General features: G+C 40.0%; 1 protein-coding gene across 1 annotated transcript in view; it reads right to left on the reverse strand.

The window, feature by feature from the left end:
• Positions 1-24,179, reverse strand: part of COL9A1 (collagen type IX alpha 1 chain) — a 104,748-nt gene extending 80,569 nt beyond the window's left edge. Inside the window, exons 1-8 of the mRNA XM_007070552.4 lie at positions 24,035-24,179; positions 23,621-23,694; positions 22,123-22,200; positions 21,858-21,990; positions 12,386-12,782; positions 2,424-2,507; positions 1,674-1,694; positions 177-251 (exon numbers count right to left, since the gene is read on the reverse strand). Of these exons, the coding sequence (XP_007070614.2) occupies positions 177-251; positions 1,674-1,694; positions 2,424-2,507; positions 12,386-12,782; positions 21,858-21,990; positions 22,123-22,200; positions 23,621-23,694; positions 24,035-24,048 (876 nt within the window). The 5' untranslated portion in view covers positions 24,049-24,179. The remainder of the gene's footprint in view (positions 1-176; positions 252-1,673; positions 1,695-2,423; positions 2,508-12,385; positions 12,783-21,857; positions 21,991-22,122; positions 22,201-23,620; positions 23,695-24,034) is intronic.
• Positions 24,180-25,299: the final 1,120 nt, after the last annotated feature.

Below are 25,299 nucleotides of genomic sequence, written 5' to 3' on the forward strand. Positions count from 1 at the left end.
TGTTTCAGCCGATACTGAACAATAATTCCTATGCAGGTTATTAAGGACACTAGAGAGTGCTGCCAAATTCAAAGGATCCCAAGGACTAACTACTAATGTATTAAGAATAGTTCAGGTGTGTGCAGGAGGCATTCCTAGCTGCCAGCTATGGTGACTCATGCATGGGAGACACTTACATCTATGCCATCAATGCCAGGAACTCCTGGTGTCCCTGGTGGCCCTGGGGGGCCTTGTGGACCTGGGGGGCCTCTCTGACAAGGAATAAAACAAAGAGCAATTAGATAGTGAGCAGATCCCAGAAAACCTGCAGCAACTTCTGGGTAGGGGTGCAGGAACAGGGAGACCAGCCCATAGGGAAAGAACTTCTAAACGCTTCTAAGTGGGCTCCTCAGTCACCAGGGCCCTTAGCTAACCATACAGTTGGTCTTGTGTACCTGATTAAAGTAATTGTCATTTTGACCCACTAAACTGCATTCCCCCTTGTTTAGCGACTGCCAAAATGTCCACTGCAATCTGAACCAGGATTACAAATTCTCAAAAACTCCCCCTGTCCTCGTCTATTGTCATTCACCCACTGCACAAGAACAGGCATGCTAGTGTATATGTCACTGTGTAACTGTACAGTACAATCTGGGCTTTGTGGAGCAAAAGTTTTGGGGGTAATATTTACATCAGAAATTCACTAGCCCTGGCCCTTGAAAAATCAATATAAAAACAGTGAAGGAAAAAATCATGTTCTTTGTGAACAACGCTTTGAAATTCTCCACACCTATTCTAACAAGCTCATTCAGCCTAAACAGAAGAGACTCTTCTTAAGAGTTTGTGTTACGAAGAAAAGTTTAATAATACAGCCCTTCTCTGCTCTCACTGAAGTATTCACTGCAATAACATTTTTTTTCCTTATAAAAAAATTCCAGTTACCTGTCCTCACAAGTACATTAAAATCTACAATCCTGGTTATAATTAGCCTTCTCCACAGGCTGGGCTCCTGAGAGAGGTGTTAGCAGGCACTGAATATGTTTGAACCCAAAGAAACATGTTCTTTGAAAGAATGTTTGTAACCCTTGAGTTCTATAATATACTGGACTGTTTTCTTTATTACTAAACTCCAACTGCCAGGCAAAGCAAACCTCACAATGGAGGCTTTGTGAATGAAACCTCAAGACCCGACAGGAGGAGGTGATGCACTCAGTCTGGCAAGAGCTGCCAGAATCTGAAATCTCCAATCCCATTCAGGCAGTCCTAGCTATAGCCCATGTCCTTCCTGCTCTTTTTCAAATGTTACTGGCACTTTAGAAATGTTTCTTTCTTAGAGCAACCTCTCAAGTTCTTATTTAACTGATGATATTCTTGCAGTTTAAACCCTGTCCTACCACTGCTCATTGGCACATTGCATAGAAAGGTTCTGTTCAAAGCAATTGCAACCATTGCATCTACATCTCTTTGCTTAACTTATTTTTTCCACGTTAGAAATGCTAATGTGATTTCAGTTTTAAAAAAAATACAGTTACAGCCACCACTGCTGGGATAAGATAACCCAGCCACGAGACTGTTGGATTTTGAAAGGCATCAGATCCCAGACAAGAGGACAGGAGATTGTTCTCAGCTTCCCAGGGACTTTGTATAGACCCTTTCTCTTTGCACTGAGCAGGTTTCCTTTCCTTAAAACATACCTCCATGGCCGTCTGGCTTATCTGCAATGAATAAGAAATGTATAATAAAAGTCAGGTACAACTTACTTGAGCCAGGCAAAGGCACATAATTTGTAGAAAAACCCCTAGAGGTAAGGCTCCCCTGCCCCGAGCAGTGCTAGACATGGTCACTTCTCTGCTGGCCAGCAATGTTTTCCACTCTGTTGCTCTTGATGGATTTTAGGACCCGCAAGACATAAAATTCCCCCTAAGTGACTTCACTAGCAGCAGCAGAAAGGTAAGCCCTGCTACAGGCATCTGTTTCTTCTGTTTATTAATGGTCTTAGAGGAGGGTAATGGGGATTGGAGGAAATCTGAATGCTAGGAAGGAGGGGATTGAATGACACCAGCTCCTTTAACCCTTTGCCCTGCTGCTGCTGCTCTGACCATGGTCCTCAGCAGCAGTCTTTTAACTTTCTGCATGAGTTATCAAGAGAGAAAAGCAAAGCTAGGCCATGGTGCTTGCAAAGAGCTCTACAGAGGCACACATTTTAAATATCTCTGCCTTAGGTAGTTTGATAAGAAAAAAGCAAGAAAGCAAGAGAAGAGTTAAAACCACGAGACCATTTTGAAAGGCACCAAGTCCCAGACACAGATGCTAAATATAGACACCTATAACCATAAGAAAAATGAGGAGACTGATAACAGCCAGAGGCCCAGAGGGAAAGGTTGAAGATGTAGACCCAATGATAGTATGAATACTAGGAACGTAAGGCTGAGGAAGCCCCTTACCCATCTCCTGGCTGGAAGTTCACTGCAACTTTCTCTTTGTGGTCGTAGAGGGTCGCAATGAATCAGCATCCACTGGATTTCAAACTAGTGAAGGGGATAAAATGAGATTAATTTATTTCAGATGTTCACGCTTGTCAGGTTTCAATAACATGAACGCTCTGATCAGCCATCTCTGGGTTTTAAAAGTTGTGTAGTAGAAAACAAGAGATATGATTACAGTCTAAGGGATATATAACACATATAACACTTATAGTTCCTGGAACATTAAGCATAAACAGCAGGTGCTCAGCAACTGAATGGTATCAGGTGCTGGAGCTTACTTCTTTAGAACAGACCGGGTAGTTACCTTTGGCTCTTCCCTTGCTCTAGCATCTGTTTGTGTATTTAGAAAGGGGCATAAAACCTGTTGTAGGAATTAAGGGAAAAGGAAGTCTACAGCTGGTCATGTCCAAGAACAGGTGTTCTTTCATGTTTATATTATGCTGTGGAAGTTGTTTTATTAATGAATACACATTCATAAAATGATTTCCTTAGAACTAGACAGTATGTGGATAAAGAATGACAGGTCTGACAATGAATGCAGGTCTAAGTAGGAGGAATTCTAGAGACCTGACTCATATATACCCTTGAAACATTCTGGGGCAGGCTGATATACCTTTGTGAGATTTCACATCTTCTTCAATATTTTCACATTGGCTCTGTAAAATGACCCAGAAATAAAACCACTTCTTTGCCTCTAAGAACTAACAACTGATCCTTTATGTGTCTGCATAGATGAGGAAAGTGTGCTTTACATACCCTCAGCTGGAAATGACTGGGTGAATAGATGCAGTAAATAGCTTCAGAGGTATGTCCTCTGGTATGTAATGTACCATTTGGTACATTAAATACAGGTACATCCATATAAATTATTTTAGTACACATGCATAATATTTCTTTTTGTGAGATCTTAGATCATTTTCCCATCTCATTCTACATGATTTTTGTGGTCATGAAGATAATGAATGGTCTATTCCATGTTTTCTCAGGCTGCATAACTGGTGAAGGGGGTCACAACCTTCCCTTCTTTATGACCAGATGGAATGGGAAGGAAGGAGCGTGATGCTTTTTTCTGTTGTAAAATATACTCGTAATACGTAAAAGGTTGAGATCTAGCCTTCCTGAGAACCTCAAGGAAGAAGTATGAGTCTTTAGGACTTTCATTTCATTTCATTTCATTTCAATCTTGATCACGATTTCTATGCAGCTAGAACCCAGCTTTCATCCCCCTTGACTCATTCTTAGATCCCTCCATTCCTATCTGGTTCCTTATGTTGACTTCCTCGTTTCCACATTACTCCATATACTGTACCTCATTAATGCTTCACAGATTGAAGTCCTTTACTGCCACATCTATGTCCTCAAGTTTGCCAATTGCCACCTCCAGAAAATTGCTAGAATTCTTCTTTACTTTGATTCCGCCTTTACTGAAATTCTTGCAATCAAATCTTTATTGTTCTCTATATTTACTCCGAAGATTTCAGAGTTTCCAGAATGCAGTGGCTAGACTGATCTCTTCCTCAAGGATGTTGTGCCATAGTCCCCAATCTCTGTCACATTCGCTGGCATCTCATTTTTCTCTGAATCTAATTTAAAATCTCCCCTCTTGGTTTTTGAAACGCTCCACAGACTTGTTCCATCCTAGGTCCTTAACTATATCCACTTTCTTCCTAACTAGCTTGTTCTATTTGCTGTTCATGACACTCCACATTTCAGGGGTGCTCTTTCACCGGTTCTGCATTATTTATTTGGGTCTCCTTCCCTACTTGCAAGTCACTTATTTACTTCACTTCTCCAACAATAATTTTGAAACCTTCCTGCTTGCTCTAACCAAAGCCAATTGCATATATACATAAGTGCATGATGTAAATTATAGTTAAGCATTGGTAAGGCTATAACACAAAATAATAAGAACAGGACATTCAAAATTCATATTTACACCTTATGATGCTGGTTTCAATATATCCCATAACTGATAAAGGGAAATCTTGACTCTAGGCATCGAAAGATTAACCAGTCTTGATATTCCAAAGAGTTTCTTTCTTTGATATCATAGATGTAGCTAGTAGTGCTGCCTGACATTTTCCATTATAAGACTCTGTTTTCAATTGTTTATTGCTTTGTCAAACTAACTATTTGAGCAGAAATTTTGATAGCAACAGAGGGAAGTGTGTCAGGAGCTGGGGTGTGTAGCAGGTGTATAGGTGCAGGGAGGAGAGGGTCAGAAGCTGTGGTGTGAGAGTTGGATAGGAACGTGTGGAACCGGAGCTGACAAGATTTGGAGCGGGGGTTAGACAGAAGCAGAGGAGGAGATGAGCAGGAGCTGAGGGATTGGGTATCTGGTTGGATAAAAACAGAGGGGGAAGGGGCAGGAATCAATGGGCTGGCGGTTGAATAGAAGGAAAGGGGAACACAGACAGGCTGGCGTAGATGGGGCAGAAGACACTATAGCCACTTGAGGACACTCCTCTCCAGAACCTGGAACTGAATTCAGGAGTCCTGAGTCTCTACAGTCCCCTGCTGTGAAATTTGCTGGCAAAGTGTGTTTCTCAGCCCCCCTCTAATGGATGGTCCACATAGAAGATAGTCTACCACTGCCACCATTTACTCTATTAGATCAAGTGATAGAAGTCTGTGCTATGGTTCTAAAAATGAGGACCCTGCTGATGACCCAAGTTGGGGGTCAATACGGTTCTTAGTGTTGGAATTTCTGTTTTTGTCTGGTTTTGTTTGTTTTGTTTTACAATTTTTTTTAAAAGATACATTAAAAAACTACATTAAATGGATGTTAGAGCTGGAAAGTCAAACACTGAAAAATTAGTAAATGCCAGAATTAAAGGTTGTCATATACAAACTTCAGTTGGGTCCTTATATGTATGCATGATAATACAGTCTTTAATTACATGATCATATGCAATTTTTTTCCCCACAGGAACCCTGCCTCATTCAGTGCACGAGATGGAAAGGCTTTTGGAATGATTCCTGGTTGTGTACTGAAGGAGACTGTCGGTAGAACCCCTGCCTCATTTATTGCAGATATTGGAAGGTGTGTAGTGAATGAGGCAGGGGATTTTAGGAGGAGAAAACATGGTCTTTTAAACTAAAGGCAGTTGAATGTTACTCTGGAGAACTGGATTCTACCTCTTCCTCTGCCACAGAGATGTTATGCAATGCTGGGCAAGTCACCAAAACCACAATTTTCACATTTGGCCACTAATTGTGTGTTCCTCATTTTCTGGATGCCCAGCTTGGGGGACAGATGTGCAGAAGTGCTGAGCACTTACAGCTCCAACTGAAGTCAATGTCAGCTGTGGTTTGACATATAAAGTGCTAAATAATGCTAAACACGAAATAATCAGGCCCTCAGTATCTCAAATTGTACATCCAAAATTGGTGAACACTTGACAATTTTGCCCTTAATCACTCTGTCTCAGTTCCCCAGCTAATCTCACAGGCGTGTAGTGAAGATGTATTCATTCATTTTTGCGAAGAGCTCAGATAGTATGGTGACAGCACCATAGAAATGCCCCATTAAACAAAAACACTGAATAACTACCCATTCACTGAATGAGGAGGGGTCCTGTGGAAAAAAATGACCATGTAATTCAAGACTATATCATAATACAGACTCCCAAAGGCGAAGGGAGAGGGGGATGCAAATTAAGGTTGCACTGGCACCCTTAATTCTGGCATTTCCTAACTTTTGAATACTTGACTTTGCAAACTTAATGTTCTGTTTGGCTGTAATGTATAACTAGGCTTAGATGAAAGCTATTTTTAAAATGAAAAAAAATAAGTTTAACTATGAGTGAATTGTTCAAAGCTGCAGCTGGCTTGGAGCCCATTAAAGAAAAGAGAGTGACAGTTTTTAAAAGAGAGCAACTGCAGCCCAGCCTTGCTTTATAGGTCTCTTCCCACATAACCAAACTATCCATGGATTATATTCTGTTGAACAGGTCATGAAGGATGACACTGTTTTCCTTGCATCAGAGAAATATTTTGAGGGTGCTTTGCACACATATGAGGATACTTTGTCATACTTTCTTCCCATACACATCAGCACAAAGAGTTATTAGGGGAGAAATGCAGAACTGAGGTGCTCAGAAAAGAACATGGACATGTCAGAACTAATATAAACTAAACCTATTAAAATAAAAAGGAAAGGAGTACTTGTGGCACCTGAGAGACTAACAAATTTATTTGAGCATAAGCTTTCGTGAGCTACAGCTCACTTCATCGGATGCATTCAGTGGAAAATACAGTGGGGAGATTTATATACATAGAGAACATGAAACAATGGGTGTTACCATACACACTGTAACCAGAGTGATCACTTAAGGTGAGCTATTACCAGCAGGAGAGCGGTGGGGAGGTGGGGGGATGACGACCTCTTGTAGTGATAATCAAGGTGGGCCATTTCCAGCAGTTGACAAGAATGTCTGAGGAACAGTGTGGTGGGGGGGGGGGATAAACATGGGGAAATAGTTTTACTTTGTGTAATGACCCATCCACTCCCAATCTCTATTCAAGCCTAAGTTAATTGTATCCAGTTTGCAAATTAATTCCAGTTCAGCAATTACTTTTGGAATTAATTTGCAAACTGGATACAATTAACTTAGGCTTGAATAGAGACTGGGAGTGGATGGGTCATTACACAAAGTAAAACTATTTCCCCATGTTTATCCCCCCCTTCCCTCCCCCAGCTGTTCCTCAGATGTTCTTGTCAACTGCTGGAAATGGCCCACCTTGATTATCACTACAAAAGGTCCGTCCTACCGTCCCCCCCACCGCTCTCCTGCTGGTAATAGCTCACCTTAAGTGATCACTCTGGTTACAGTGTGTATGGTAACACCTATTGTTTCATGTTCTCTATGTACATAAATCTCCCCACTGTATTTTCCACTGAATGCATCCAATGAAGTGAGCAGTAGCTCACGAAAGCTTATGCTCAAATAAATTGGTTAGTCTCTAAGGTGCCACAAGTACTCCTTTTCTTTTTGCGAATACAGACTAACACGGCTGCTACTCTGAAACCTATTAAAATAGCTTTTCTCATTTCACTATTTGTGTTTTTTTACAGTGGATAAAGACGTCATATATGAAAGAGACATGGCGACAAGTGCATTTTAAAAACTGAAAATAAGGGGTCAATCCTGCAAACCTTACTCATGTAAATAGAAATTATTCATGCAAGCAGCCCCATTAATGTCCAGGGGATTGTACACTTGAGAAAAAAGTAAGTTGCATAAGGTTGCACACAGAGTTAATTATGGTTAGTTAAAGATTCTTTTCTGAATCACTCCATCTATCAAATATTATACTTATAGCAAATGCAGTATATGATGTGTGACTTTTACCACTATGTTTTTTATACACACACACACACACACACACACACAGAGAACAAATCTTGTCACTTTCATCTTTACTATGGCTGATTTAGAATATCTAATTTCACATACCTGTATTATAGAATTATGGTTCTGTGATGGAAATGGTTTAATTGGGCCCTAATGTCAGTTGATTACTTCATCATGCCCTGCTACAACCCATTCATTTCGGAATTCTTTTGTAACCATACGCAAAGCAGACCATTTTACAATGCCTAGATACTATAGTGATTGGTGTCTTATAAATGCAATAATTTAGTGTTTTATAGGAATTAAATGATTAATCCATTTTCTAATATTGCTAGGGAGGTTAATTTATTATATATTTAAATAGCAAATATATATTATTTGGGCTAGTTCTATTTTTCTGTACATGATCTCATCCCCTAAGATATCTGAAAATGCCTGTAAAATGCCAACAGGTTTGCAAAACATTAACAACAGAGCCAAAAATGCTATTGTTTTATCTGTGCTGTGCAAGAACTGAGGTGGATTAAGCATAAGTGGGATCTAAATGAGGCCTGATATTCCAAGGTAGTATTTGCTGTACAACAGCACAAGAGCCAACTCTCACTGAAACATTTAGCTGTCTAATACGCCTTAAGAAAATGTGTTCCACTGCATTTAGAATAAATCTAAAACATTTTCTATAATCTGTTGAACTACCTGTTCAGTGAATTGACTTGTGTGTGCCTCATTGGTTTTATTGCCATCTAGTGGGTGATTCAAAAGGTAATACAGCTGTAAAAGTACAATTAATCAGATCTGTATTGAGATCCTTTCAATCTTTATTGATGCTCCTCTCAGTTAAATCATTGATTTTACACCAGTGTAAAAGAGCAGTTAATCAACCCCCTAGGTCCTTTCATTAATTCTTTAATACCCAGCCTAAACAGTGGTATTTTTAATGTGGGTTACATAGGGTCAATTTTCATGAGAGTTACACTGCATAATCCTGCAATACAATCTTCTTCCATGTAGTTTACAGAAAATCAGTGTTTTGTATTGAGGTGTTTCAGTATACAATTGGATACTCGGAATATGTCAGAAGGAAGTGTTTGGGAGGAAAATACATGCAGGTGAAAAAGGAAATCTACCAGCACAAATGAGCAAAATAAATTGAGAGTATTCAGACACATGAGGTGCCTCAGTTAGAGTAATCACTGAGTGAAGTTAAAACCAGATTATTGCTCATATATGCCTGGGGCTCCCAGTACAATCAATGGCAGCCTTAGTAATTGGAACTTATCGTGAACCGAACTCTTGTAAACAGTATCTTTACATGAAGAAGGAGATTTATATATTGGAAGGTTTAACTTTATACACTATTCAACTGTTCTTTAGCAAACTATTTGCTGTATTAAGCATATATAAGCATTTTTTCAACATTAGGGTAAAATCTTGGCCCCGCTTAAATCAATGGCAAAGCTCCCACTGGCATAAGTGGAGCTAGGATTGTAGGTATGTTCTGTGTTCCAATTTCTTTTACACTATATTAATTGCATACACACAAGAGAAATATTATTCTCCATTAAGTTTCAGTTCTTTCTGTGAAGTTTAGCCTATAGGATTGTCCTGTAAATATATCTTTCAAGTGTTAGAAACACTGATAAAAGTACCAGGTTATATGCCCCTTCCTTTGGACATGCTGAGTTTTAAGGCTTGAGAATTCATAATATCCTGGAGGAAAAGTGGAAGCAAGATGCTCTATAACTGAGTCCCTTTCTCAGGGAGATTGGAGAAAATCTTTGCTAGGGTAGTGGCAATGGGAGAAATGCTCACACTCCCAAATTCATACTCTCAGAAAATGCAAATGGAGGGATCTGTATACAACTACAGTATATAAAAAAACTGAAGAGGATCCCATGGTAGGAAGGGCAGGTAACACAGATGGGTCCTGTAAGATTACTAATTTATTATGTTCATATTGGCTTATGAGAGCTTGTAGCTGAGCTTGGGACCACTAGTTCCACTTACCTAGTGAGCAACAGAGGACTCACAGCTGAATCACAGTTGGCTTGCAGTAGAATCAACCTATTGGTCAGACTGCCTGACTGGCAGAGGGGATTAGCAGACCTGCTCTTAAGAACAGCAGCAAGTTGTGGCTGTTCAAAACCCAGAGTTGTTCCCAGCTTGTTCCCAGCCCTTCCTCACTCTCAGGTAACCAGTTTCTGACCCTCATTCCTGACTTCAGTTCTGGCCTTGGACTCTGGTTCTTACTCTAGGCTCCAATTCCTGATTTCCAGCTCTGGCATCTGACCTTTGACTCTGATCCTGGGCTCCTACTCCTGGTTACCAACTCCTGCTCTAAACACTAGGCCTGACTACCCACAGCTCTGTATCTGACAAGTAGCGTATTATCTGCTATTTGTTAAATTTATACTAACATAAACCAAGGATACTCTAAGTACATTCTGAACCCATCTGGTACAGTCTTACTTTTTTCTTTTTCTTTTTTTCTTTAAAGTTTCGCTTCCTTTATGTCTCTTTTTCACTGCAGGATTCCCTACCTAGATTCTTTCCATCTAATTCTGCTTCTTCAAGGTGCTACTTTAGTACATCAATTGCTTGTGTTAACTGACCATTTGTAGCAGGAGTTCCACCTTTTGAACTTCGAATACACAGCATGAACACGAGCAGAAAAAATGAAGCCAATATCTTTTAGAATACCAAGACCATTGGCCATAGCCCACTACATTGAAGCAATTCTCCTAATCTGAGCTATGGAACAAATCCACCTCTGTGCACTGGATGTTGATAAGGGCTGCCTTTTAGATGTTACATGCCATTTAACTGGTTCAGACTGTTTAAACATATAAATTAAGTAGGATTGCAGCTTGAGGGTCAGCTCCAGCAAGATGTAAGTGCCTGCAGTGAGGTACATCCTCCATTCCCTAAAATCAGTGGGAGCTATGGGGAGCTCAGCACCTTGTAGCAGCAATCACTTAATCACTGTTTTATTGAAGTTTTATTCCTTTCTTGTTTTCAGTAACAGGAATAAGTTTGGAGCTAACCTATGATAAAACACTGATTTATATAACTGACCTATAATTATAACCAGGAGACTGGGGAAATCTATAGGAGATAGATGACTAAATACCTTTGAGATCCTTTGGGTCCAGATCCTCAGTTGGTATAAATTGGAGCAGTACCACTAAAGTTGATGAAGCTTCACCAGTTTTACCTCATCTGAGAATCTAGACAGAGCATTTAGCATTTGAACAAGAAGGGGCTAATGGGCGGGGTTTTTTTTATCACAAACGATTGGCAAGGCCTATTTTCAAGAGGGTCTTTTTTCTGTTTTCAAACTATAATGTACTCTGTATTGTTTAGTTTCTATAATGGATTATTTGGTTTACCCTTAGATAAAAAAGAATGATAGCATACAATGTAAAGCCACATGAACTTTTAGCCTCTGAAAAACATAACAGAAATCTTGGGCATAAATCCTTGTAAAGGCTCAAAGGCCAGCATAATTTTCTAACAGAGCTATACCAACAACTCTCCTAAGCAATCATAGTGACAACAAACAATAAAGAATTTATCTTAAAATAACATGTTTTTACAGTACAACTATAAGAAGCCAAGCTATTCTGTACAATAAATATAGCCATAGTAAAATATTGGAAAAGGAGACTAGGAAACACAACTTATTTCTTTTAAAAATTATACTACTCTAAGTAATATATTCCAACAACACACTGAAATGTGCCTTGGACCTCCTAAATAACAAAGAATGTTGAGGTATTTATACAGTATACAGCATAGTCAATTAGAGTGAAATGATTGGAACCTCACACCATCCTCCCTTTTCCCCTCCCCCAACAATTGATTTCTTTATTCAGTTTAAAGAGAACACAAAAAAGGCAGGGAGAAACATATACTAGTGCAAGATAAATGAAACTTTTAGGTTTAATAGTCCATCAAATTGGGTATTATCTGTGACATATATTATGGGCATGTTGTTTTCATAGCTTTTAAGGCCAGACAGGACTATTATGATGATCTAATCTGACTTCCTGCATAACACAGGCCATAGAATTTCACCCAGTACTTTCTGTACCAGCCATCAATTCAGATTGAGCTAGACCTTATCTTTTAGAAAGACATCCAGACTTGATTTAAAGATTTCATGTGATGGTGAATCCACCTCTCATCTTGGTAATTTTACTCCTATGGTTAATTACCCTCTCTGTTAAAAATGTGCAGCTTATTGCTAGTTTTCGAGGCCTGTCTTGTGCCAAGCACTGCATCCTTTCAAACTTATGCCTTGGTTTTGATTGAGTCTTCTCACAAAAATAATACGATTGACAACAAAAATATCTTAAGATAATTTGCTGCATTATAAACATGACTTGATTCAATTTTGTTGGAATAAAGAGCTAAAACTTAATTTTAACTTTACATTAGTCTGTACTTTTTTAAACCCCTTAGTTGGTCGCAAGATATTTGAAGATACGTTCACCAGAAAAAATATTACAAGAGAGAAGATTTTCTAGCACTTTTTCTGTAATATAAGATTTTGAAACTTACCGGAATTGAAATTTGAGGATTATTTATAAGTTTTCCCAGCAAAGCAAAGCCATCCACGTCAATTTTGCCCCTGGGCTTTATCTGTAAGGATTCTATCATAATGCAGTCAATAAAAAGAGTGACATTGCTCTTTTCCATGCTGACCATAACCTTGTGCCATTGGGAATCAAACAAAAAAGGCAAATGTGAAAAGGTTGCAGTCTGGACACTTCCATCCAGCCCTTTATAAGAAAACTCAAGAGCCTTTGTTTGACTATTAAGCTTCACTCCAACTTGTTCTTTTCCTGACGAATCCTGGACCTGCCAAATACTCCAGCTTTTCTGAAGCGTGCTTCCGGTCATCCGAAATGTAGTTAGAAAGGAATATTCATCAGGCAATCCATTGGGATACAAAAACCTGTATAAGATCAAGCACAGTATATTGGTTGTTGGGGGGAGTCCTCCATGACTGTCATCTCTGAGAGAAATAAGAGTCCATCACTCAAAGGAACCATACTGCAGCTACTATCCTTCCACTGAGGAGAACTTGAGGGGAACCCTTTTTGAGCCATTCATGTTGCTCCTCATTTGGCAAGAGAACTGTGCTTCAGCAGTGTGGGCTCTTCCTATATTACATAATGTTCATGCCAAGCTCTCTGCCCATGATGGCTCAAGCAATCAGAGGCCAATATTATGAATTAAATCAGGGTCTTCTATAATAGTGCTGTGCACCTATGGCCTATCAAACCAACCAGTCAATCCTGTTTTTTAAATCTGTTGTGACATTATAATGCTCTTTCTAATCAATGCAGAACTGATTCATTTCTAAAGTTCCACGATTGCTTTTTCAAACACATTTTGTTGATCTATCCAACAATAACCATTTATTATGTATTAGCAATTACTTTAGCAGAAGTAGGTTATCTGTTTGAAAATTATATAAAAGGTAAGAACTCACACTTAAAAATGTATTGTATTCTGTGGTATTCAATTTCAGTGCTACATGCACTAGAGAACAGATTTACTGTTATGAAATAGCGAATCCCTCTGCTTTTTATTATTTGCATTATTTTACTATGTACCCTTTAAAGTATGCAATTTTGAAACACAAAACAGTCTAATGTTTCTTGCAGTATTGCAATCTAAAATAACTGAAGTTTCCTGCTGTCTTGAAAGCTGGGTCAATGCATCTCACCAGATAGAACAGTGTTTAAAGATTATGCTATTTAAACTTGCTACAGATACTGGTATTCTACTCTCATAAAACTTTTGATTAGGTAGGTTTTTTCTTATCTGTCCATATTTAAAAATCTTATAAAAAGAGAAATATGTTTCACTAAGACTGATGAGGCATGGGGATGTGCCAGGCTACACTATCAGGACAATACACAAAAACAATTTCCAGAGAACGAGTAGGCTACCCAAAGAAGCAATCTGCCTTGGCTTTGTAGGGCTTACTGGCCCTTCACTAATAGCAATTTAGCCACTAGACTGGCCTATGCAGAAAAATGAGAAAATAGTCTTAGAATAAGTTATCTATCCCAGAGCACAGTTTAGTTAATATAATAAACTAGCCCTTCCAGATTAACAGCTGCACTATAAACAATAGAGTCTTTAAGTGCCTCAGACTGTGCAGTCACATTCCAGTAGGGGGCTCCAAAGCACCAGCAGGAAGGAACGTGACTAGACTGGCTGTCACGGAGGAGTGTCCAGGAATAGACTCTACCTAAAATATTAACCTAGTGCTGCCACTGCTTCGCATCCTTATCCTGTGAGCCCCATGCCTGCTACTACCTGGCTAGCAGGAAAAGACGGTGTGTTGGGAGATGGAATGTGTGGGGTGAGATTTGCCACAGCATAACCTTAACTCTTGTACTTCTGATAGGGATACGAAATAAGTGGTTGTACTTTCACCTATATTACTCCTGGAGGAACTCTCTGCCACTGTGCAATGCAGAAGTCATGTTAAGAACATAAGAACAGTCATACTGGGTCAGACCAAAGGTCCATCTAGCCCAGTATCCTGTCTTCCGACAGTGGCCAATGCCAGGTGCCCCAGAGGGAATGAACAGGTAATCATTAAGTGATCCATTCCCTGTCGCTCATTCCCAGTTTCTGACAAATAGAGGCTAGGGACACCCTGTCCATCCTGGCTAATACCCATTGATGGACCTATCCTCCATGAATTTATCTAGTTCTTTTTTTAACCCTGTTATAGTCTTGGCCTTCACAAAATCCTCTGGCAAAGAGTTCCACAGGTTGACTGTGCGTTGTATGAAGAAATACTTCCTTTTGTTTCTTTTAAACTTGCTGCCTATTAATTTCATTTGGTGACCCCTAGTTCTTGTGTTATGCGAAGGAGTAAATAACACTTCCTTATTTATTTTCTCCACACCAGTCATGATTTTATAGACCTCTTTCATACCCTCCCTTAGTCATCTTTTTTCCAAGCTGAAAAGTCCCAGTCTTATTAATCTCTCCTCATATGGAAGCCATTCCATACCCCTTATCATTTTTGTTGCCCTTTTCTGAACCTTTTCCAAGTCCAGTATATATTTTTTTGAGATGGGTCGACCACATCTGCACACAGGATTTAAGATATAGGCATACCATGGATTTATATAGAGGCAAGATGATGTTTTCTTTCTTATTATCTATCCCTTTCTTAATGATAACCAACATTCCGCTCACTTTTTAAATTGCCACTGCACACTGAGTGGATGTTTTCAGAGAACTATCCACAATGACTCCAAGATCTCTTTCTTGAGTGGTAACAGCTAATTTAGAGCCCATCATTTTATATGAATAGTTGGGATTAAGTTTTCCATTGTGCATTACTTTGCATTTATCAACATTGAAGTTCATCTTTCATTTTGTTGCCCAGTCACTCAGTTTTGAGAGATCCTTTTGTAGCTCTTTGCAGACTGCCTGGGACTTAACTATCATTAGTACTTTTGTATCATCTGCAAATTTTGCCACCTGACTGTTTACCCCTTTTTCCAGATCATTTATGAATATGTTGAATAGGACTGGTCCCAGTACAGACCCCTGGGAGACACCACTATTTACCTCTCTCCATTCTGAAAACTGACCATTTATTCCTACCCTTTGTTTCCTATCTTTTAACTAGTTACCAATCCATGAGAGGGACCTTCCCTCTTATCCCATGACAGCTTACTTTGCTTAAGAGCCTTTGGTGAAAAGCCCATGTTGACTCTTCCCCAACAAATTACGTTCATCTACGTGTCTGACAATTTTGTTCTTTACTATAGTTTCAACCAGTTTGCCCAGTACTGAAGTCAGGCTTACTGGCCTATAGTTGCCGGGATCACCTCTTGAGCCCTTTTTAAAAATTGGCGTCACATTAGCTATCCTCCAGTCATTTGGTACAGAAGCTGATTTAAATGATAGGTTACAGACTAGTTAGTAGTTCTGTAATGTTTTGCACAGAATTTCCTTTTTCACTGCAGAATTGGTGCTGCAGAGCTCCTGGCACTGTTGGACCTGACAGTGCCTAGCTCCCCAGCTCACAAATAGATGACACTGCTTGGGGGAGGGGGAGCTGGAGGTTTTCCCAGCAGCTGTGGTTCCCAGCACATCCTGAAGGAAGGAGGCGGCACGTAGGAAACGCCATTCGAGCCCAGGACCCAGCATCAGTCTGTTTCTCCCTCTGGATCCCTGGGCTCTGTGGAGTAGTGGGTGTGATTGTCTGGGCTGGGGACGCTCCACATCTAGGCTCTGAGGAGGGGAGGGGTGACTATCTGCGTTAGGGGGTGCCTTACAGCTGGGCTCTGTGGGGTGGGGGTATGATTGTCTGGGGCAGGGTGGGGCTAGACTCTGGAGGCAGAGAAATAGGAACAGGGTTATCAAAGGTTGTTTTTTTTTTTAAACTCTCTACTCCTGAAGGAATTTTTTTGTTGTCTGTATTGTTACAGACATAGTTGTGGCAGGTATTTTGAAATAAATTACCAAAATAATTGAAACTGGTGTGATTATATAGTGTTATTTTGACAAATAAAATATGCAGAATTTTGAAATATTTGTGCACAGAATTTTTAATTTTTTAGTGCAGAATTCTCCCAGGAGTACTATATGGTGAATGGTATGTCTGTGCAGACTATGATATGCCTATATACACTGAGGAGAATGTACATATGTAACTGGGGATGTACCTATATATGGATAAACCTGTAGAGTGGGATTTGGAACAGAGTATGGAGATGTTCATGGGTATGTGCCTTGCAGAATAGGATTTTGCTTAATCTTATTGTTCAAATTCTTTTGGTTTGGTTTTTATGTTGCCGCGTCTAACACAAAATGTCACAATCTGATTTTTTTTCCTGTCTCTCTTCCTAACCCATCTCTGTTCCTTCCCTTCTTTACAAGTAGTGACAAACCCACCGTCTTCCCTATCACTTAGCTTTTCATACCCTCTTTCCTCCCCTCCTCCCCCACAATGGGACTCTTTCAGTGCCTTTAGTGGACTTCTTCCTCTATAATATCTCTTAAATGTATGCTTCCCTCTATCCCTACTGCTAAATCCTTAGTTCATGCACAGGACATTTCTCTCCAACTACTGCAACCTCATCTATCTGGACTCCTTGCATCTGACCTATCCTTACCACTTGTCTATCCAAGAAGTTGCCACTAAATCATCTTTCTCTCCTGCTGCTGTGATCACATCACCCCTCAATTCAAATCTATCAGTTGGCTTCCTCTTTCTCTGCATCAAGTTCAATCACCCCATAAGAACCCATTTTCCACTCAGCTACAGCGAACACTTCCACATCATGGGGTCTCTGAGGAAGGTGGGGGCAGAATCTGGCATCAGGGGAAATAATGAGAGAATCTCAGACAGCCCTCCTCTGCCTTAAAATAAATAAATAAATAAATATTGTAACTTTTGGAAGCTGGATAGAAAGAAGGGAATTGATTGTCTAATCAAATCTACTGTTTCATTTAAGAGAAAACAAAATGAATAGAAATGTATACGAACAGTAAAAGAAAAGACAATGACTTTACATAAACATAGCTAAATATTCATATTTAATAACTCAGCCTTGCTATCAGAAAACCTTAGAACTGCATTCTCATAGAGCAGCTGCTAAAGTTGGCAGAACCAAAAACAAGAAATGTTTAGAGAAGGAGATTACCAATTTTTGTGCATGTTTTATATGCATAACTCTACTGAATGATGAGCAGACAGATTCTCATCTCCGTTATACTGGTATAAATGCAGAGTAATTCCACAGGCTTCGTTGACTGAGTACAGTCAGTAACTGAGTACAGAATTTGGCCCAGACTCTGCCATATTGACTAAGGCAAAATTAAAAACTATGGTAAAAATATATTAACATTTTAAACAAAATATCTGCAGATAATTCTTCCTTCACCTCCCTTCAAAGTCTGGAGAACCGGGTTCCATGTTTCCCCTATGACCACTGTTGGTGACACAAGAACTTAAAGCATGAAACTGCACTCCTCCTATACATGCTTCTGATAGCCCTAATGTATAGAGGGGAGAAATCAAGACATTCTGGATTTAGAACTTGGCAGAGGAGTGAAAGAAAAGCTAACTTGCAAAGATATATTAAGAGTATGGGCCAAATTCTGACCTGACTTACCCCCTCCTCTACTGTGGGTCTGCGAGGGATGTGTATCAGAGCAGACTTTCAACCTTTATGTATTTATAATTCTTAACTCTCTATATAGGGCCTAATCCTGCTTTCCACATGTACCCACAAATACCACTAACAATTATGAGTGTGCAAGGAATGCAGGATCAGGCTGATATTTTGTTACTGATCTGAGTTCAGAAACAGTTTTTTAAAGGTGGTTTTCTTTCCAGATATTCTCTTGCAGTTCACCTTTAGCAAACTTTTTTAACATTACCACTTTCTTTTAAAATAATGTTTCAGCAGGACATGAGAGTTATTAAACCCATAACGCTAGTGCACACCAGAAAGATTCCTTTAATTGTTTAGGACCAGTTTCTGCCACCCTTATTCATTGTGAATACCCCTTAACTAGTCCCATTGATTTCAGTGGGACTATTTGTGGTGCAAGGCACTAATACTTTGTGTAAGGGTGGCAGAAACTGACCATTCAAAAGGTTAACTTATCATTGTTTTTGATTTGCAGTATAAATCTAGTTTTTTAAGCTCTGTTTCCTTAGGTGGGCTCCATTGCCCTTTTAGATAACATATCCTTAGATAAATTAATGCCTTGTTGGTAGGTTACTGCTTTTTATCCCTTCTATTACAGTGTGACATCAATATCAGTGGTATGGTTGCATACAGGTTTGATATTCAAGATAAAAAGAAAAGGCAGTAGAAGACCATTTATGGCCTGGCCCAGAGCAGCAGGACCTTCAAAGGAGACCCTCTTCACAGACAAGTGTTATTCTCAGACAGTCTTTGAAGGGAGTAACAGTGAAAACAGCTTCTGAGAGTCCTCTGAAGGTAATACAAATCTCTATATAGAAATTTACAAAGCTCCTTTTGTTGCCTTACACCTTGTTAATGTAATTTAGTTGGCATTTCACCTGTTAAAGAGAGCTCACCAGACTCTTGTAAATAAATATTGTACTAAGAAAAGGAGTACTAGTGGCACCTTAGAGACTAACCAATTTATTTGAGCATAAGCTTTCGTGAGCTACAGCTCACTTCATTGGATGCATTGAGCTGTAGCTCACAAAAGCTTATGCTCAAATAAATTGGTTAGTCTCTAAGGTGCCAGTAGTACTCCTTTTCTTTTTGCAAATACAGACTAACACGGCTGCTACTCTGAAACCAAATATTGTACTGTTTGCTCTAAAAATTTTGCAAGCACTTTGTTTTCTACCCCAGGGAAAACTTAATCTGAGAACCCAGGCATGCACTGGGACACCACTCTCAATATAATTCAACTCTGGGTGCACTTTGGGGGCACTGAATGGTAGTCTGTTAATATAATGTATTAGAATGACCAGACCTCATCCCTGCTTACATGCCATACATACTTTGCTAGTATGATTTTTTTTTTCAAAAGCCTGCAGGTAAAAAAGGGGGGTCTCTTATCACTCAATTACAATATAAAGGGATGTTCCTTTTATACTGTAACTTACTAATATCAGGTACTTTTACCAGATAGTACGGGTGAATTGAGAAGTGAAAGATTCACCATATTGGACTTGAGTCTGGGTTGCATGTGTAAAGTGAGCATCACAACTGCAGTTCCATGGGCAAGTCTGGTACTAACTAAGTAACACCACCAATTCTCCAGTAGATTTTACACCAGAAGTGAACAAGAGTTCATAGAAACTCATTTGAGTTATGGGGGGAGTTCAGAATCAGACCTTGCAAACAACCACAGACACATGCACCCTGGTTCATTCTCTTGTCCCTGCAGCATCCCTGAAATATGAAGCTAGAGAACTTGGCAAGTACCATAATGGTAAAAAGGATCTAGGATATAAATTAATAGGTTTAAAAGGATCTCTGTGAAAAAAGGCACAAGCTGTCCCTAAGGCAAATGCTGAATAAATGTGCAGAAGAAGACCCCTCTAATAAAGTTCTCACTGTTAGCCTGCAAAATGACCATTGCTCACTCCTGACAAGCATTGACTGGATATTGAGGATCAGACCCTACCCACTGATGATATCCCTCCCCACATCTGCGTCCTGCACAAGTCCTCAGAGATTCCTACACCCAGGAAAATGTGTTCTGTGACGGTGAACCTCCATATTAAATAAGGCAAATGTTGCAGTTTCCATGGTTGACATGCTAAGGGGCAGCAAAGTAATGGCAGCACAAAGATGGACATCAGCAGAAGAGCAGATACAGAGCATAGTATTGTAGAGCTGCCTCATGGTTGCTGTGTTTTACTCCAGCCACTTACTCCCAGCTGGAGAACAAGTGCAGTGTAGATTGATCCTAATCACTTCTCTCTTTTGACTTAACTATGCCCTTTTGGAGTTTGGGCTTTGGCTCACACAGCCAGCAGCATAACTACAATTATGCTTTGCATGGAAGTCAGTCACCTCAGAGGTGCTGAGTGCAACTTACACAGCTGCATCTGCCTACACATAGCACAATGCAGTGCAGAAACAAGCTCACTGAAACCACTAAATTTATGGAGGATACTTACCGCCGTATACAAAATTCTATTTCAGCATCTAACTGAACAACATGGCTATAACTCATTATAGCCACCAGGTGGCCTCGAGTTCAGTCATCACCTAGCAGTGGGACCCAAAACCAGCTGGCTTACAGGAAACTGAATGCATCCAATGAAGTGAGCTGTAGCTTACGAAAGCTTATGTTCAAATAAATTGGTTAGTCTCTAAGGTGCTACAAGTACTCCTTTTCTTTTTAGGAAAACGAGAGTGCAGGAGAACACACACTTCCTGGACCTAAGCTGTAAGAGTTGGCTGCTGTTTCAAAGACTCGTATTAAAATATCACATATGAGTAAGTGCTAGTGTGGTGCAGTCTAAAGATTTATTAGAAGGAATATGGGATGCCTACATAAGTCAGAATGACAAAGCCAGAGTTATGCAGGTCACGTTAAAGAAGTTTCGGTCTCTGTAGGGTGGCATGCATAGCTCTCTCACTACTTTAATGCTCTTGAGTAATTCAGCCAATCAAAATTCATGCCAATAAAACCCACAAACCACACTTAACCCTCATGTGTTCTCTGTATACACCCATTTCACAGAAAATTTATTAGAGACATGTTTTAGAGAGTTTTTAAGAATTTTTACTTGGACTACGTGTTGCCTTTGGGCTTAACTTCACTGCAGTGTTAGCTTGAGTTATCTACACTCAGGTTAAAGTGGCCACACTGCAAAAGTATGCTTGTGCTGCACTGAGTGATTGGATTAGCAACACAGACTAGTTGCATTCCCACTGTGCTACTAACTCGAGCATCAGCTGCACTCACGCTTCAATCCAGACCCACTGACAGGCCAACTAACTGGAGCTTAAAGCACCACCTAAATCAAGCTAGAGATTTTGGTATGTGGACCTGAGTCAGGTTAGGGGCAACACTCAAGTTACAGCATGAGCTAACAGTGCAGTGAAGACAGGTGCTCAGTTACCATATGTTCCAATAAATCACCTCTATGAATGACCTAAAATAGCTTTTTGATCAGACTTCAAAGTTGTAACATTTTAATTTATATCTCAGGCTACTCCAAGGCTAGAAACAAGAACCGTGTATCACATTGAAAAGCTGAGAATCTCCCCCTTTTATTGGCATTTATTTCCCATTTCTGTTATGGTTAAAAGGTATCAGGACTCAGAGTCTCCATCTGCTGTGTTACTGCAGTCAATCTAGTCTAGTGACATCACCCAAAAACAATGGGGCGGGGGGGGACACTGGGTACATTGTATCCATTCCAAGAGCTTTGCCAATCCCAGCTGAAGAACTAGTTATTTAGGGAGGGGGTCAAACTTTCAGGAGGACAATATGCTAAAACAGGCTTTTAAAGTAAAACAACTAAATGTGTTACCTGGTTGGGATCCTGAAGTCTACGTTTGTGCCTAATTTATAAGCCACCTGTAAAGCTGTGGAGCCCACCACTCTCTGGATGACCCCTCGGGAGGCAGCTTTATCTAGCTGGAACTGAGAAATCAGGTCGTAACCTACAAGAAACAAATATGCACAGCTAGACATGATTTCTTTATTTTTAAGTGAGCATTGAAAAATCACGGAGCTGAACGTAACCTGATTGCAATGTCTAAACAGCAGTTTTTTCCTGAAAAGTTTTTACTTGCCTGGCAAGTCATCTTCGTCAGTCCTGATTGGTGGGCAGAGGTCGGTCTTTTGGTTAGAGCTGAACGTGACTGGGAACCCTTCAAAGAAAAGCGAACATATCATTCTTCTTCATCACAGGATGGAAATTGTCTGAAATTGTCCAGCTAAGGGAATTAATATGAATTAAGTAAAGTAATCTGAGCATAATGGCCGTATACTGGACCCACTAAAGCTGATGAGCATCTGCTTTTTGAAGTCTCCAAATTTAACAGAATCATTTGATGGCTGATTTACTTCTACATTTTTTTTGTTTAAGTCTTTAAATTAGAAAAGGGTTGTAATTCTCCCTTCCTCAGCACTGTTTGTGAATTGCAGCTGTCCCATGCATCTTGCAATATATGGAGGGTTGGTCCAGAACCTTTGGTGGTTTAAGCAAAGTTTTTAAAAATACCAGTTAGCTCAATCTACTGTCTCCCTAACTCAAAGCCATCCTCACACTAGCTGAAGTGGCTGTTGAGAAGGGAAGTTGTTGGCATCCACTCCTTCTTCTTTGATATTCCAGGTGTTCCCACCCACATCCTTGCCATGTTTGATCAAATAACAAGCCCTAGTGAAGCATAAGGTTGGGGCCAAAGAGACTTGCAGGCTCTCTTTATTGACATGAACAAGAGCGGAAAAGAAATTTTCTTGGGAAACCAAATACATGTCTCACTTTCTAAATACTGTCTATTTAAAAGTATTGCTGCAAGCATTGGGGGCTGGGGGTGGAGAAAGCAGTCCCCTATCTTAAAGGAGTAAAAAAGCAAAATAAACATTTGCTGGAAAGAGCTCTATCCAAGCCTAACATCTAGTCAAACTGGAAAATGTTACTAAAGTTCGGATGGTGAAGAAAGGTGTGTGCAAGTTGGAAGGAGCTACCTTCCCAGCCCACAGAAAGCCTCTTGTCTGCTGAAAGGACTCAACCATAAATGTGGGTTTCCTTCTCACAACATAGACATAAAGAAAAACTTCAGGTTGACATTTTACACCTTAGAAATGGCTTATTCTATATCACTGAAACAGATATGGGGCTGACATCCAGTCACTTATGCTTGATGGTCAGCTAATACAGTGGATCCAGTTTGTTGCCACATCTACCAGAAAAACCTTTAACTAGAGGTGCAGAAGGATTTTTTTATTGCATCCAGTCCTTAGTATCCATTTCCAGATTGTGATCATCACCTTAGAAACGTATTTACTTTCTGGTCTGTTTAGATGGCAAGAAGATAAACAAGAACAATCAGACAACGACAGGAAGATGGAGAGTGTAACCCAAATGGCAGATTTAAAATACCAGGCTGTGAAAGACATCACTCGCTCTAAATTCTCCTTCTTGCTTTCACTCTCTCACACACACGTTTTTAGTTCCATGTCTAAGTGATGTATAGCTTTTGAGGGGTTTTAGCTGTGACTAAAACTCTCTGGATTATCAAACAAAATACCAGTGAAATGAAACACAGATAAAGGATAGACCCTTACTTGTTTGCTGCTGGACGTTGGCTGACACCAGAGCCCACAGAAAACTACACATGTACAAGAAAACAGGAGCTTGCCTGTGAACAGAAAGAAAACTCAAACATGAATTTACAGCTCCTGATATATCATGTGATCCACCTTCAGTTCTTGGTCAAACATATTAAATAAATACATGACTTAGGGATTGCTAACACTTGGCAAGCAAACCCTTTTAGAGTTAAGCTTTTTATCTTTATCAGTGCAACAAAATGTGCCTATGATGTTATCTCAGTTTCCATTTCTTACATATAAAACTGTCATAAAAATAAAAAAATAGGGAAGACAGCAGTCAAAGACAGTTTTAAATGCTACCAATTAATCACTTTCTCTGTCATCTGTTAATTACTGATGACTTACAAATGCCATTTGCTCTCTTACCAGTTACTCTTCATTTTCTCTGCTGGTTCTCGTCAGCTCTATCATGTGAGTATTTGGGATGTATATTTATGTCCTGTGCGCTCCTGTAGTTAATCCCATCAAAGAGTATATGAATGAGTGCAGATTCAGTTCTTTCTGCCCCATACAGGACTTCAGAAGGGAATGAGGCTCTGTCTGCTGGGGCTGCTTTAATCCTGCAGAGGGAAGGAGGTGGGGGCTGGACAGCTTATGTGTCCTGATGGGGTCTGAGGGCGGTTCTCAGGAACTAGCTGGGATATGAAAAAGCAATGAGAGTGGAGCAAAGGATGCTGTTCATGCCATCTTTGGAGTGAGGATGTGGTGAGGAAACATAAGTTAGACAATGCCACCCACTGAGTGGCAGGGTCTGCTGGGTGAGGGAAGCCAATGAAAGAGAAATGTGTTAAGGAGTCTTGAAGAAACAGGTGGCCCAATGATGTGTATGTTTTGACAGTTCTGGGAATTAGGATAAGGTTGAACTACCCCTAACCCTGGAAAGAAGAGCCTTTCACTTCTCACTGACTTCCTCACTAGACTGTCCCAGCTAGACCCTGGGAGGTGTGGCAAAGGATTCTTCTGAACAGAGGCAGTCATTTTAAAGTTGGTTTCATTGCTTTAACTAGAACCTTGCCAAGGTATACACATTACATAGCTAAAGAGACTGCAGTTCCTCTGTCCTAGTTGATAAGCAGTTTTTGCTAGAGACCATTTATTTTATGTTTTCAGACATATAAATATTTGCTTATATGGTTGCAGAGAGTGAGAGGGACTGAAGCTTATATATATGGAAAGGCTGAGTCAAAGAGCACGAGCAGCTAGGAGACTCTGATATTTACTGCTGATCAACAGTTAGAATTTGGTATGGAAAGGCAGAGTCAGATTGGGCCAGTGTATGGCAGTGTGGCCTACTAGCATGTCTATCAAAGTGCTAGCTTGAGGTTCTCAGGTTTCATTTTTTAAAAAGCAAGTCTCTAGTTGTTGTGGTTCCAAACAAAAAAAAGTGAATGGTGCATAACCAATGCAATGACGTCTGCCTGAGTCTGCCAAGAGCCTGAAGCAATAGCTCTGGAAATTATGAACTTCCCCATTCATCTCAGTGAGATGCAACTCAGATGTCCAGGAATGATCATTTAAATGGTAATGTGAACTATTCCATACCTTGTGTAAGGGAAAGTCACAGATGTACACAATGTACTGAGTGATGGCTCATTTTGGTATCCCAAATGGGTGGCCTTTGGAAAGTACCG

The sequence above is a fragment of the Chelonia mydas genome, chromosome 3 (genome assembly GCF_015237465.2).
Source record: "Chelonia mydas isolate rCheMyd1 chromosome 3, rCheMyd1.pri.v2, whole genome shotgun sequence".
NCBI lineage: Eukaryota > Metazoa > Chordata > Testudines > Cheloniidae > Chelonia > Chelonia mydas.